At 48.0% G+C, this 13,568-nt stretch overlaps 1 protein-coding gene across 1 annotated transcript; it reads right to left on the bottom strand.

Annotated features, from left to right (window-relative positions):
- Positions 1–1,776: 1,776 nt before the first annotated feature.
- Positions 1,777–2,218, bottom strand: LOC118083158 (protein S100-A6-like). The gene has a single exon (XM_035111287.2). It carries the CDS (start codon positions 2,145–2,147, stop codon positions 1,875–1,877), a length of 273 nt encoding a protein of 90 aa, XP_034967178.1. The 5' UTR covers positions 2,148–2,218; the 3' UTR covers positions 1,777–1,874.
- Between the last annotated feature and the right edge of the window lie 11,350 nt (positions 2,219–13,568).

Below are 13,568 nucleotides of genomic sequence, written 5' to 3'. Positions count from 1 at the left end.
GAAGGAACAGGATTCCTATGAATCATTGGCTGTGGAGGCACCACACATTTAAAGCACATTTCCTCCCCCCCAAAAAAAGAATCGTGGGCACTGTGAACTGCGAGGGTAAACTACAGTTCCTATCAATCTGGGTTTGCTTTAGATGTTTTAAATGTATGGTGTATACACCAGCCCCTTCTCCCCTTTATTAAAGAAAGACTTCTTTTAAATGTGCTTATAGAGGGGTTATTGTTTTGTATTTTTCTGTTTTAACTATTTGTGCATTTATCTCATGTTTTCATGTTGTGAACCGCCCTGAGACCTTTTGATGAAAGGCGGTATATAAATCCAATGCTTTTCTAGGAAGATGCAGGGGGATGCATACCCATAAACATTTTGTGAATCTAATGGGAGAAGAAACTTAAAATATTTTAAAAATTAGTTTCTTCTCTAGCACGGTGAATCGTCAGTTCCGCTGCTACCCCCGATGGCGGCCTCATTTTCTGTCACAGTGTTTCCTGAGTCTCCAGACGGAAGTGGGCGTTTAATGTGTGAAGTAGGAGTTGGAATCTAGCACGGTGATTGGTCAGTTTCATTGTTACCACCTCCAATGGCGGCTTCCTTTCCTTTCCCGGTGTAATGCATGTTCTTCGTACTTTTGTCCATTTACTGTATTTATTTCCCCCGATTCGAACTATAAAATGCTGTTTTTCTTGAGTCAAAATGAGAGTACCCCTAAACATTTTTAAGGGAAAAAAGCACTGTATAAATCTAATAAACAACAACAACAACAACATTTATGCAGGAGTAAACCCCACATTGAATTCAGTGGGGCTTGCTTCAAAAGAGATACGCGTGCAATTGCATTTTTACAAGAGCTGAACTTTGATTGAAAATGCACTCTGTGTAATTATTGTAGCTGTTTATTAGGAAAATAGAAGAGGAAAGGGCAAAAGAAGAGGGGAAAGGCTATTCTTTTAACTTCTGAACATTTCAGGCCCTGCCTTCCTTTAGAACAACTGTGTGGGTTGTCTTCTTCCTTTAAGTTCACAATTTCTTAAGGGCTGTGTTGACAGTTTTTGTGCCTATGACATGCAGTGTGCTGTAACAATGACAGCCATCCTTGCCTGAAATAGCTGCATCACACGGTCCCTTCTTCCTCCTTTCAAATCTATTCGTGGGCATTAAGAAGACCAAATAAAGCCTTCTTCCATAATTCCTTCATTCACAGTGGTTTCCTTCTGACATATTTATAGACTGACCACTATAGTGATGTGTTTTTTTCATGTTGCACAGAATAGATACACGTAACTATATTTAACATCACCACACACAGTGGTGCTGTTAGGTAATTTTAGATTTAATGGTCTTATGGAGCGGGCGGTAATGTGTAGTTCTCCCAAATATGGTAAGTCAGCTTTCCTGCATTTGAGGGTCCATCTGCGCATTTTGCTGAACAGGGCCTTGGTCTCCTACCCCAAAATCTTGCCTGGGTCTCAGACTCACACACACAGGAACCTGTCCACTTTATTACAATGTCTCGCGTGATTTTCCCTGCTCTGTCAGGGGGGGATTCACATGAAGAATATCTGGCCAAACCCCTCTCCTAAAGTCTGATTGCATGTGGTCTGAAACACAGGGGATCTGCTACTCCCCTTTGCTCTACCTATATGACCTTCTGCAAAGGCAAACGAGACATATCCCATGTTTATGATGCCTTGCCTAGAGTGGTGATATTCAACTTGTTTTGTTACCTGCCTCCGTGCCTGCGAGTCACTAGAACAGTGGTTTTTTTGTTTTTGTTTTTTTTACAAAACTTATATTTTATTGGACGTGAAACCGCCTACAGAGGTATAATCCCGAACCACGACACCTCGCCCCACCGGGGTGTACATTTACGAACTCAAAGCTTTGTTGTAAATCATTGCCAGGGCAGCCAGGAAAGTGGCATCTTCCTGGAAGTTCACCAGTTGGTCCCCATTGTGGTCCAAATCTTTCATTAATGCCTGTATGTCTTCGTCCTGCAGTTTCGGTCCAATGGTGAGCTCCTTCTGTATCAGCTCCTTCAATTTCTTCTTGGATAGGGTGTTCTTATCGCCATCCTTGCCGGCGTATTTGTGGAAGGTGATAACCAGCATGCCAATAGCTTGGTCAAGAGGTGCTGCCATGGTGAGAGATCAGAAGCAAGATGGTCCAGTGCTGAGTGGCAGGAACGGAAGAGATGGGGAAAGTGGTCTAGAACAGTGGTTTTCATCCAGTGTGCCCTGGCACCCTGGCCCTTGTCCCTCTTTACTTCCCTCCCTCCTCTGATGCCCTCTCACATCTCTGCCTCCTAAAGGCCTGCACAGCTGGCTGTTGCAGCAGCTCTGGTTACAAGCTCCCCAAGCGAATGGTGCCTCTGGGGTTGGGCAGGGGGTGCTCCCCAGGCCCCTGTGGGGCAGTGTGAGGAGGCGCCTCTCTTTGGGGCGGGGGCGGCAGCTGCGGCCACCCAGAGGACTTGCAAGGAGAGGGGAGAAGAGAGGAGGCTGAGGGAACACTCCCCAATGGAGGGTGTTTGGTAAGGGGCTGCCAGCTCCGCAGGCATGGGGTGACATAACTGGGCTCCTGAGCCCCACAGGGGTGCTGCAGAAAGAATGTAGTTGGTCAAGGCAGCTGTGGACTCCCTTGACCAACTCCCTTGACCTCCCTTGACCAAGGTTGAAAACCTCTACCTTAGAACATGCCCCCAGAATCCTTTGCAAGCAAGGTAGTGCAGAAAAGAATTTCCCCAAGGCAGGAAATGTGAAAACTACATCTGTTTTCTATGAAGCCCACCCCCCATGAGACATTGCACCAGATGCTCTCAGTGTTTATGTAAGAATGAAAGCACTTGAGCATTCCTGTGGGTGAATGGCGGCTTTGTGTGAGGCAACCACAATGACTAACAATCTGTGTGCCGAGGAGGAAAAAGAACACACTTGCAGCAGAAACTCACTGATACCTGGATGGAAAGTCGTTCATATGTGGGGAGGATCTGCGCAGGCATGTATCCCTTGCTTTGAGCATATGAGGGGGGGGGGGGAGAAGAGAGCGAGCCAAATATTACCACACCCCTAGCGATTTTGCCGCTGTCAATTGAAAGCTGGCGATGCTGACAGAAGAAGGAATTCCCCCGTATTTCCTAGTAGCGATTTGGTGTTTTTCAGCGCCTCCCCTTGCCCCTTGCAAATTGGCACCTTTCAGAAAAGAGCGGATAGGGAGCTTTGGCTAAAAAAGGGTGAAATAGCACATCTCCCCCTCTCCCCCTTCTCTTCCATGGGTAGAGGCACCTGCCATATCAAAAACCAGCCTTCAGGTTCCTTTTGAACACATTTTTAAAAGGTAACTCTCAAGACTTCCTCCAGGCAGTGTTTTTATGGTGGTTGGTTTTTTTAATGAATTGCCAGTATTCATATATTGATAAACGTGCCGTGAGTGCCAGCACAAAATGGCTGCCATGGGTAGCAAAAAGGTGCTGATACTCCATAACAGTGCATTGTTATTGGCAACTGTTTGTGTCGAAAGACAATTGAGTCAAACCACTTTGTTAGCAGCACCGAACTGTCCTCCCTAGGGTGCAAGCCTGGGCTGCGCCGATGACAAGATCCCCCCTCCAATCTCGGCCTTGCTAATGTGGTCCAAAGGAAAGCAGAGCAATATGTTTGGCACCATCTTGGCTGCAGGAGCTGCGGGAAGGAGGGGTACTACAAGGCGCCATCCAAATATCCTAGGGACTCCACTCCAGATTTGTGTAGGGTTTACTCCTCTGACATTCTCAGAACAGCTAACAATACACTGATACACTAGCACACACCCCTTCATTTCTCTATCAAAATACGCACTTACACAGTCGTCCTCATTCTGTGTGTAAAAAGGTAAAGGACCCCTGGACGGTTAAGTCCAGTCAAAGGCGACTGTGGGGTTGCAATGCTCATCTCGCTTTCAGACCGAGGGAGCCAGCCATCGTCCACAGACAGGTTTCCAGGTCATGTGGTCAGAATGACTAAACCGTTTCTGGCACAATGGGACACCGTGACGAAAACCAGAGCGCACGGAAATGCCGTTTACCTTCCCACCACCATATATTTATCTACTTGCACTAGTGTGCTTTCGAACTGCTAGGTTGGCAGGAGTTGGGACAGAGCAATGGGAGCTCACCCCATCATGGGGATTCAAACCATTGACCTTCTGATCAGCAAGCTCAAGAGGCTCAGTGGTTTGGACCACAGCGCCACCCGTGTCCCCTCTTTCTGTGTGTATATGTATCCTGTTTGGGCTGTCCCCAAAGCGCTCCCTCCAAAGCGCTTCATTCCTTTTATTCAAACTCCCATTCCAGAGCAAAACAAAAGCCTAAGAGGCTCAACCAACCACAAGCAAACCTGCTGTATCCAGAGCCAAGCAGCTAAAGAGAGTGGGTGCCACATACATATTCCCACCCACCCCCTCCTATTTAAGCGTAAGTAATTTGACCTATGACATTGTGCCTGCATCATAATTTCATTTTGCCATTTTAACGTACAAACTGTGATTGCTGTGCGAAACCCCCGGGTTCCACAAAAACAGCATCAACAAGAAGGTAGTGGCTTATGTCACAAAGAAGCGGCTTCAGTTTGTCACACTGCCGTGGCACCATTAGCGCATCAGAGGTGGTAGTAAAAGAAAACACCCCCCCCCCAAAAAAAACACATTTCTGGTATAAAAAGTTTTGGCATACAGTCGTACCTTGGAAGTCAAATGGAATCCGTTCCAGAAGTCCGTTCAGCTTCCAAAACAGTCGAAAACCAAAGTGCGGCTTCTGATTGGCTGCAGGACGTTCCTGCAGCCAATCGGAAGCCGTGGAAGACCTGTCAGATGATTGGCTTCCAAAAGAACGTTTGAAAACCGGAACAGTCACTTCCAGGTTTCAATCATTCGGGAGCCAAAACATTTGAGAACTAGGCTGTTTGACTTCCAAGGTATGACTGTATTTGCTGAAAGCTACAGACCATGGCGCTGTGGGTTAAACCACAGAGCCTAGGGCAGGGGTCCCCAAACTAAGGCCCGGGGGCCGGAAGCGGCCCAATCACCTTCTGAATCTGGCCCGCGGACGGTCCAGGAATCAGCATGTTTTTACATGAGTAGAATGTGTCCTTTTATTTAAAATGCATCTCTGGGCTATTTGTGGGGCATAGGAATTCATTCATTCCCCCCCCCCAAAAAAAGTCCCCCACAAGGTCTGAGGGACAGTGGACCGGCCCCCCGCTGAAAAAGTTTGCTGACCCCTGGCCTAGGGCTTGCCAATCAGAAGGGTGGCGATTCGAATCCCCGCGACGGGGTGAGCTCCTGTTGCTCGGTCCCAGCTCCTGCCAACCTAGCCGTTCGAAAGCACGGCAAAGTGCAAGTAGATAAATACAGCAGGAAGGTAAGTGGCGTTTCTGTGTGCTGCTCTGGTTCGCCAGAAGCGGCTTTGTCATGCTGGCCACATGACCTGGAAGCTGTACACCATCTCCCTCGGCCAATAACGCGAGATGAGCACCACAACCCCAGAGTCGGTCACGACTGGACCTAATGGTCAGGGGTACCTTTACCTTTACAGACCATGCACAGATGGCTGTTTATGCCTTGTCCCAGGAGGGTGGAAACCAATTTGAATGCAGGAGCCCATGTGACCACCCTGAGAGCATCAAGAGTGCAAATCAGCCGGACGACACATGAAAGAGGCTGCCTGGAGGGGCCCAAAGACTAGATCAGTTTTCTGCTGTTTTCCTCGGTCCTAGGCAGGAACTAGACTTGTACAAGGCGGCAGTTGTGCTTGGGGCTTTAAAATACATTGCGGGATGACTTCTCTCCTCAGGGCAGTTTCTTTCCAAATGAGGAATAAGAAGGGGAAGGGGAAGCAAAGGTATGCATGTGTATTAACGTAGGCTAAGGGAAGGGCAAAGATTGCAGAAGGAAGGGACTGTTACGCACACATCTTGCAAGTTCCTCTGTTCTCTACGCTTCCGATCTTCGCCTGAAGGGACAAGTGAAGGTCATGGGTGGCTATAACGTAACAGGAACCTGCCTCCTGTTGAATCAGACCCCTGGTCTATCAGGACCATCTCGATAGGGAGCAGTCTGATAGCCAGACCCCTGGTCCACCTCGCTCTGCATTTTCAACAGTCTCCAATTTCAGGAAGAAGACGGAGAGCTTTCCCAGTGCTACAGGGACATGGCCAGGAACTGAACCTGGTAACTTTTGCAGGCAAATTTCCTGCTCTAGCCCTGAAGGACCAGCCCTTCCCCTCTTTCCTCACTGATTTCACACAAGCCCTTTTCTCCGGAAGAGACACCATTCATTCATTCATTCTCTCAGTGATTGCAGAGTATCCCAATGATGCAACTTCCAAAACCACTGCAGCTCTTTCGCCTGTTGTCCCTGCCTTCCTTTTTAAAGACTTGGTTTGCTGTGATTTTCTCTAACTTCAAATGTAATTGCAGCTGCCAGCCTGCCCAGTGCAGACTTGCAAAGCACTTTCAGTGCAGCGCACAATCCTAGGACGTTGGCCATGTAGTAGGCGAAGTCCTGCTTTTTTCTGTGCAGCGTTTCCTGGGTTCATTACCGTGTACCGCTATGCAACCCATAGCTCCATTTTGCCTTCTGCTCCTCCTTTGTGATCTCATCTCCTTTTAAAAGTGCATGTGCGATTAATACTTTTAAAATTCATTTCCCCTTCACCCCCAAGCACAAGTGTGCTAATGAAAATTAAACTTCTTAAAATGGATGAACGAACAGCGGAGGGTTCTATGGCTGCAGAGAAGAAACAACTGAATAATTTGAGGTCTGTTTTGGCAACAGCTGTGGATGAGAAAGAAAGGAAACTGTGAATTAAAGGGCAAGTTTTCGGAAGGCCAGGGAGTCTGGAAGGGTAAACTACAGTTCCCAGGATTCTTTGGGGGAAACAATGTGCTTTAAACATATGGTGTACTCAGCCAAGTATCATGTGGAAGCAGTTTCATTTATACTAACAGCAGAGAGGAATGGCAATGCCTCAGAAATGCTATAGGGCACGGGTGTCAAACACAAGGCCCGGGGGCCTAATCCGGCCCGCCAGACCTCATCATGTGGCCCGCGTAGCCGCTGCTGACAGTAGTTGCTGACAGTAGTTCTGGAGCCTGCGATTGGCCGAGGGTCAAAACCGGAGGCGGGGCTGCAGGTGGAGGCCGGGGCGCTGGAGCCGCGCTGACGGCCTTGGCCAGGGAATTTCAATTTCGAATGAGGCTGAGGGAGGCAGTGGCTCAGCGGCCAGATGGGGAAGTGAGATGCAGGAGGAGGAGGAGGAGGAAGCCCGCCAAGGAGGTAGGAAAGCCCTACAGGCGCCGCCGGCAAAGTTGGTGCCGGGACAGAGCAGCGCTGGATTTTTTTTTTTGGCGGGCTTTGTTGTTGTCTCTGAGAGCGAGTGAGGCGGCACTGGGGAGCCGCCGCCTGCTGCTTCCCTTCCTCTCCTCGGCTGCATCCGGGAGGTGGGCGAGCGAGCGGGCGAAAGGGACACGGAGTGAGCCTGAGGGGGAAGTAGGCGAAGCGCAACAGTCACTCTCTTGATGGAGCCAGGTTTCTCTTCCCTCTTCCCCCATTTTCTCCTCATAGACACTCGGGAGGGTGCCTGGCTTTTGCTCTGCCCCCCACCCCCGAGCCGCCCTTTGGCTTCTCAGTTCCGGCGGAGCTGCTCCCCGGGGGGCGGCCGGGAGGGAGGCAGCAACGACGGCACAGGTTCCTGCTCTTCCCGCTCTGCCGCCGCCTCCTCTCAGCCCCTCGTGATGTAGGGCTCCAGATGGAGTCGCCTCGCGGTTTGAGTAGGTGGGAGGGGAATTTTTTTTGGGGGGGGGAGGTTTTCAAGCCTCCTCTGCCTGCAGTCCCGGTAGGGAGAGGCGGCGGCGAAGATGACAACAGCGCGGGTGGGGGGAAGAGCAGCTCTGAGGCGAAGATGCACATCCTCTGGGGCTGCCGCCACCTTCCTCCTCGGGAAATCCGCTGCCCTCCCTCAGCGCGAGGGGAAGGGACTCTGGCGCTGAGGAGGGAGGATGCAAAAGCAAAGCAGGGAGTTGGCGCTGCACCGCATGTTCCTGCCCCTCTCCAAAGCATGGGGTGGGTTGCAGCGTGTGGCATCCTGCCTAGCGGGGTTTGGGTGTGCGCAGGGCGGGAGAGGGAAGCCGTCTTTCCATCTGCAGGTTTTCAATCCCAGCAGTGGCTTTCTCCTTCCTGCCGAAGGTTTAGTTGAGCCCCCCCCCAAGCCGTCGATCCCCACCTTTTGTTCAAATTTCCCTCGTTTACATCCCCTCCCACACACGCGCCACGACGCAGGAATGTGATCCGCGTGGGGGTGGGAATGAGCTTACATTATTACAAAAAACAGTAATAATTGAATGCAGTGACAATAATTTATGATAATAAAGAGTGGACACATAGTCCTACAGACACAACCGGCCCTTTGAAGGTGACCAAACTGCTGATGCGGCCCCCGATGAATTTGAGTTTGACACCCCTGCTATAGGGTCTCTTCTAGACTGCAAGTGTATTGAATCACTCATATACCGGCAAAATTGGTTTGCACACTTAAAATGAATTTGGCACTCTTGCACAACAAACCTACTTCCAACTTAGCACACACAACTGCAGACACAGAAATTTTGTGCTAAGAAAAGCGATGGGAAAATGCAACGGGAAGTATGTGATCATGGGATGCTATTCATTTATTTCCACCCCATTACTCTATAAAACATATTGAAGGGATTTAACAATAAAAACATCAGCAGCAAAAAATTCCACATATTAAAAGTTTCAGATCAAGTACAGATACAGAGGTTAAAATAAAAATATCCAAAACAAAATTATCTTTTTAAAAAAATCCCCAGTGACCTCATATAAACCTCCATGCATTTTTTATTTTTTATTTTTTTAATTATTATTATTATTGCAAACAGATTGGGACAAATGCTTAATAAACAGATTCTCTGCAACAGCCCAGACAGTCTGGGAGAGAACCAAAGCCTCAGGCAGAGGTTTTTCCCAGCCTCCTTATCTTAACAATAACATTTGTACAGTACTGTGCTTTCAGTGTTCAGAGCTCTTCACATGCACCCTGTTTGTAATCCTGACAACAAGTCTAGAAGGTAAATCAACATTATTAACCTGAGGCCAGCTAGTGAGACAAGGACAGGAGTGAGATTCAAAGTGGAGACTTCCTGATACATAGCTCACTCTCTTAACCAAGATTAATGACCCATCTTTGCATAACAAAGGTTTCCCCAAGGCGAATAACAAGAATGCAAGGGGAAATATTGTGGATGTGGCCAGATGCTGTCTTCAATAATATATAATTCTCAGGCTGATATGGTATGTATGCAACATTCATTTAAAGCAACCTCCCCAACAAGAATCCTGGGAGCTGTAATTTGCGAAGGGTGCTGGGAACTGTAGTTCTGTGAGGGGTTAAACTACAGTTCCCAAGATACTTTTCAGGGGAAGGAATGTGCAGCACCTGTAACAGTACCAATTCCTTAGACCAAAGAGGTCTAGTGCGGATATATTGGCCAAGGCAATCTTGAGAATCCAATTAATATTGATTTGAAAAAACAACAAGTGTTCTGATCACAAAGCAATGGAGTTGGAAGCCCGGTCAAAGTTTTATTAGGCTATTCATCTGATTACACTGTAAACATAATAAGATAGTGATTATACTATGTATTGCCATAATACCTGCAGAAAGTATCAAAATCTATCACCAGGAGCAGTGTAAATGTGATAATAAAGGTAAAGGTACCCCTGACCGTTAGGTCCAGTCGCGGATGACTCTGGGGTTGCGCACTCATCTCGCTCTATAGGCCGAGGGAGCCAACATTTGTCTGGAGACAGCTTCTGGGTCATGTGGCCAGCATGACTAGGGCCGCTTCTGGTGAACCAGAGCTGCACACGAAAACGCTGTTTACCTTCCTGCCGGAGCAGTACCTATTTAACTTGCAGTTGACGTGCTTTCAAACTGCTAGATGGGCAGGAGCTGGGACCAAGCAATGGGAGCTCAACTCGTCACAGGGATTCGAACCGCCGACCTTCTGATCGGCAAGCCGTAGGCTCTGTGGTTTAGACCACAGTGCCACCCACATGATCATAGGTGACATAAAAATTGAATATGAACTGTCATGCTGTTGGTTCTCTAGTTAGTATCGGATAGATTTAGGTGCACCTGGTAATTCAATAATCAGTACTCAAACCTCAAGAGAGCTTGCATGTTTTTCTTCCCTCCTGAGATTTGTTTTATACTTCCTGGTTATGCATCAAACTTTCATCAGCTTCCCCTTGGATTACAGCAAGGTGTATCTGGGCAATAGGCTGCTACCCTTGAGGAAACACAGAGTGCAGCCCAGATACACCTCCAGGTCAGTTTTGTTGCATGATCCAAGCATCTTTTATTTTAATTTGAGGCACACCTTCTGCATGTCAGCCCTCAGAGTAGCATTGTTGGGGTGAGAAATCATGCTTTCCCTAGTTTGTTAGACAGCAGGTAGGGGAAAAGGCAACATGAACCTGCCTGTCCTTTACATTCATGATTAGATGCCTTGCTCCACCTGATGCCACCAGTAGAAGCATAGCAGAGGATGTGGTGCAGAGCCTTTTTGGTGGTGGCACCCCAACTCTGGAACATCTTCCCCTTTAATGAAGGATTTCCGGCAGGGACGTACAACTTTCTTATTCTGCCTGAATTTCGAAAGGCTTCAATACCCATTTCTATGCACTGCATCACTATTTAAAAACAAACAAACAATAAAGCAATACAAAATGATAAAAACCAAAACAATTCCATCTTCTTTCTTTAAGATTACATGGCAAACTCACACAAAACCAGACTGACTGTCCATTTTAGTTCTGTATTGCACACCTCTGAGGTTGGGAACCTTAGTGTCATGGACTGGCTGGATGCTGAGGAGTGGTGGGAGGGACCAAATGGGGAACCCTCAAAGGAAGAAGGCTCAGGGCCAGGGGATTGGTAGTGGGATGATGGTGAGTGGTCAGAGGGAGAAGAAGGAGCAGACTGGGAGAAGTAGATGTTGGAAGTTGGAGAGGCAACAGGGTTTAATGAGCAGGAAGAGGCTGTGTCAGAGGGCAGTCCAGAATCAGAGGCTGGAGAGAAGGGTCAAGACGCGGAGATGAGGTGGGCTCCCTGAGAAGCCAGGGAGTCTCTCTCTCCTGCTGTGACCAGCTCCCCTCCCTCTGGTTTCCCAGAATCCACAGAGGTATGAAGAGGACGGAGCAGAGACAGGGGGGTAGGCAGGAGTCTTAGTCCTCGCAACTGTCTCATTGGGGCAAGATCCACTAGGAAGAGGTGCTGTGCTCACTAGGCCTGAGCTGAATAGTTAACTCTGAATAGTTAACTTCCTTGACCCCTTGTGAGTTATTGCTGACCTGTTCCCAACTCCTACAACCCTTCCACACCTCTCTATCAGGCCCTTTACATGCTCCTCCTCTCAATGGCCCCGCTCTCCACTCTCCTTGATGGCTTTTACCAGACTGGAACGTGTCCTTGAACTGTGATGATCCCTCTTGCTTGCCTGCATAGGAGACGGAGAGATGTGTGGTGGGCTCTACTGTATGTCTGTATGCAGAAACCTCAAACTGCTACTATTCAAAGTCAAGAGTTACGCCTGCTCCTCTGCGCACTTTAGCCCCTGCCTGCTGCTGGCATGTGCCCCTTACTGAAAGGTTTCCCATAATGCAAACCTTGAGCTAAACAATAACCCCCCTCCCCCAGGCTGTGTACAAACACTATACTTTTAATGCACATTCAAAGTGCATGCTCTCCTTCCCAGAATCCTGGGCATTGCTGTCCGATAAGTGTTGCTGGGAATTGTGACTCTTGAGGGTAAACGACAGTGCCCGAATTATTTGTGACAGATCAGCTCCCTTGCATATACGGAGATCTTCCCTATCTTCTGATACCTGGCACCTTTAATTAGAAACCTGGTATGTGGCAATTGACCCCAAGACTTTTTGCAGGTAAATCACGTGCTTTACTGCTGAGCTACATCCCCATCCCTTCTGTGGTCCTGCCCTCTTCCAGGCTACAGAGTACAGGTGGCATTTCATTCAAACCTTCCTGTGTATATAACCAATCAGAGCTCCAGAGGCCTGCTTTATACTGCAGGAGTTTCTGTTTCTCCAGATGCAGGGAGATGGTTTTGCAATCTAAACAGGTCCCTCCCTCTCCGGCTCAGAGAGCTGTTATCTCAGAACGCACTTCAGCCAGTGCTGCCACAAAGGCAGATAAGAATATTTTATGGCCCTTTAGCCTTACAAGAAATCATAAGCGAAAACAAGACTGATGGGCAGTGGAGACGGGTGATCAAGCTCTGTGTCATTGTGCAAAGTGGGGAGGCAGGAGCAATTATGAGCTCCTGTTACCAGAACTAGGAATGCTGCTTTCGATCTCCAAGCAAAAGGAAAATAAGGCTGCTTCCCTTTGCTCGGTGCTAACCTTGCCAACTGTAAATGTAAAATCACCAGCAGCAGGAACAAGGCAAAACAAATATTAATTCATTTTCTTATGCAAACCTCAAGGGGACTCAAACGGCTCGCCCTTTCCAGAATGGCCAAGGACAAAAAGCCCTTGCAATCTGAGCAAAAGGTTTCTGCATTTAAAACACATGGCTTCCCTCCCCAAAAGAATTCCGGGAAAAATAGTTTTTAAAGGCTACACTGTACCTGTAAAGGGCATTCAAACCACATTCTTGCCCACAAAAGAATTCTGGGCCCTGTAGTTCCCCACTCACAGAGTTGCAGTTTCCAGTAACCCTTAACAAACTACAGGGCCTAGAATTTTTGGGGGTGGGGAATGTGCTTTAAAGGTACAGTGGGTTGCACAGCCTGTGATGGGTAAATGACAATTTCCAAACATGTATTATGTGGATGTGACTACAAGAACATCTGACTCCTAGCCATACTGTTATAAGAATTTTAAGGTCATATATATATATAATAATTGTTCATAAAACATGTACATGAATGTACAGAAACATGTCTGAAGCAGCACAGGAAAACAGGCCTGACTGACACCATTTTGACTCTCTCTGACCAGGTGTTCCTCTGCAAGGAAGAAGTGGGGTGGGGGGAACCTTCTCATTGTCTCAGGAATTAAAGTGATAATCCCTGGCATCCTGATACCTGAGTGCCAGACAAAAGGGTGTGATTAACTTGGCTGGGAAACAGGGAAATGTAAATATCTCTCAATTTTGTTGATTAGGTTTTGGGGGCAGGGGGCAGGGTCCAGACTGCTCAGATTACTGCCACCAGACCTCCCCGTTCATGATGTACCTATGATGAATCTAGGGAGGGGGGGTCTTGGGCTACACCCCTTCTGTGACATATGGATGATGCTTCTGGGGGGGTGGGCTGAAACCAATTTCAAATTTCTTTTTAAGGGCAAGACCTCTTTGTTTGGGGTTCCTTCCTTGTTCTCCTGAGTGAGAGGAAGGACCCTGTTGCAACAGCGAAAATAAAAGTGCCTTGCTTCGTACGTCCTGGTTTGGTCTCTGTTATTTGGTGGGCAGGAGACGCTTAAATT

The sequence above is a fragment of the Zootoca vivipara genome, chromosome 3 (genome assembly GCF_963506605.1).
Source record: "Zootoca vivipara chromosome 3, rZooViv1.1, whole genome shotgun sequence".
NCBI lineage: Eukaryota > Metazoa > Chordata > Lepidosauria > Squamata > Lacertidae > Zootoca > Zootoca vivipara.
This window is presented reverse-complemented; position numbering and strand designations above follow the sequence as displayed.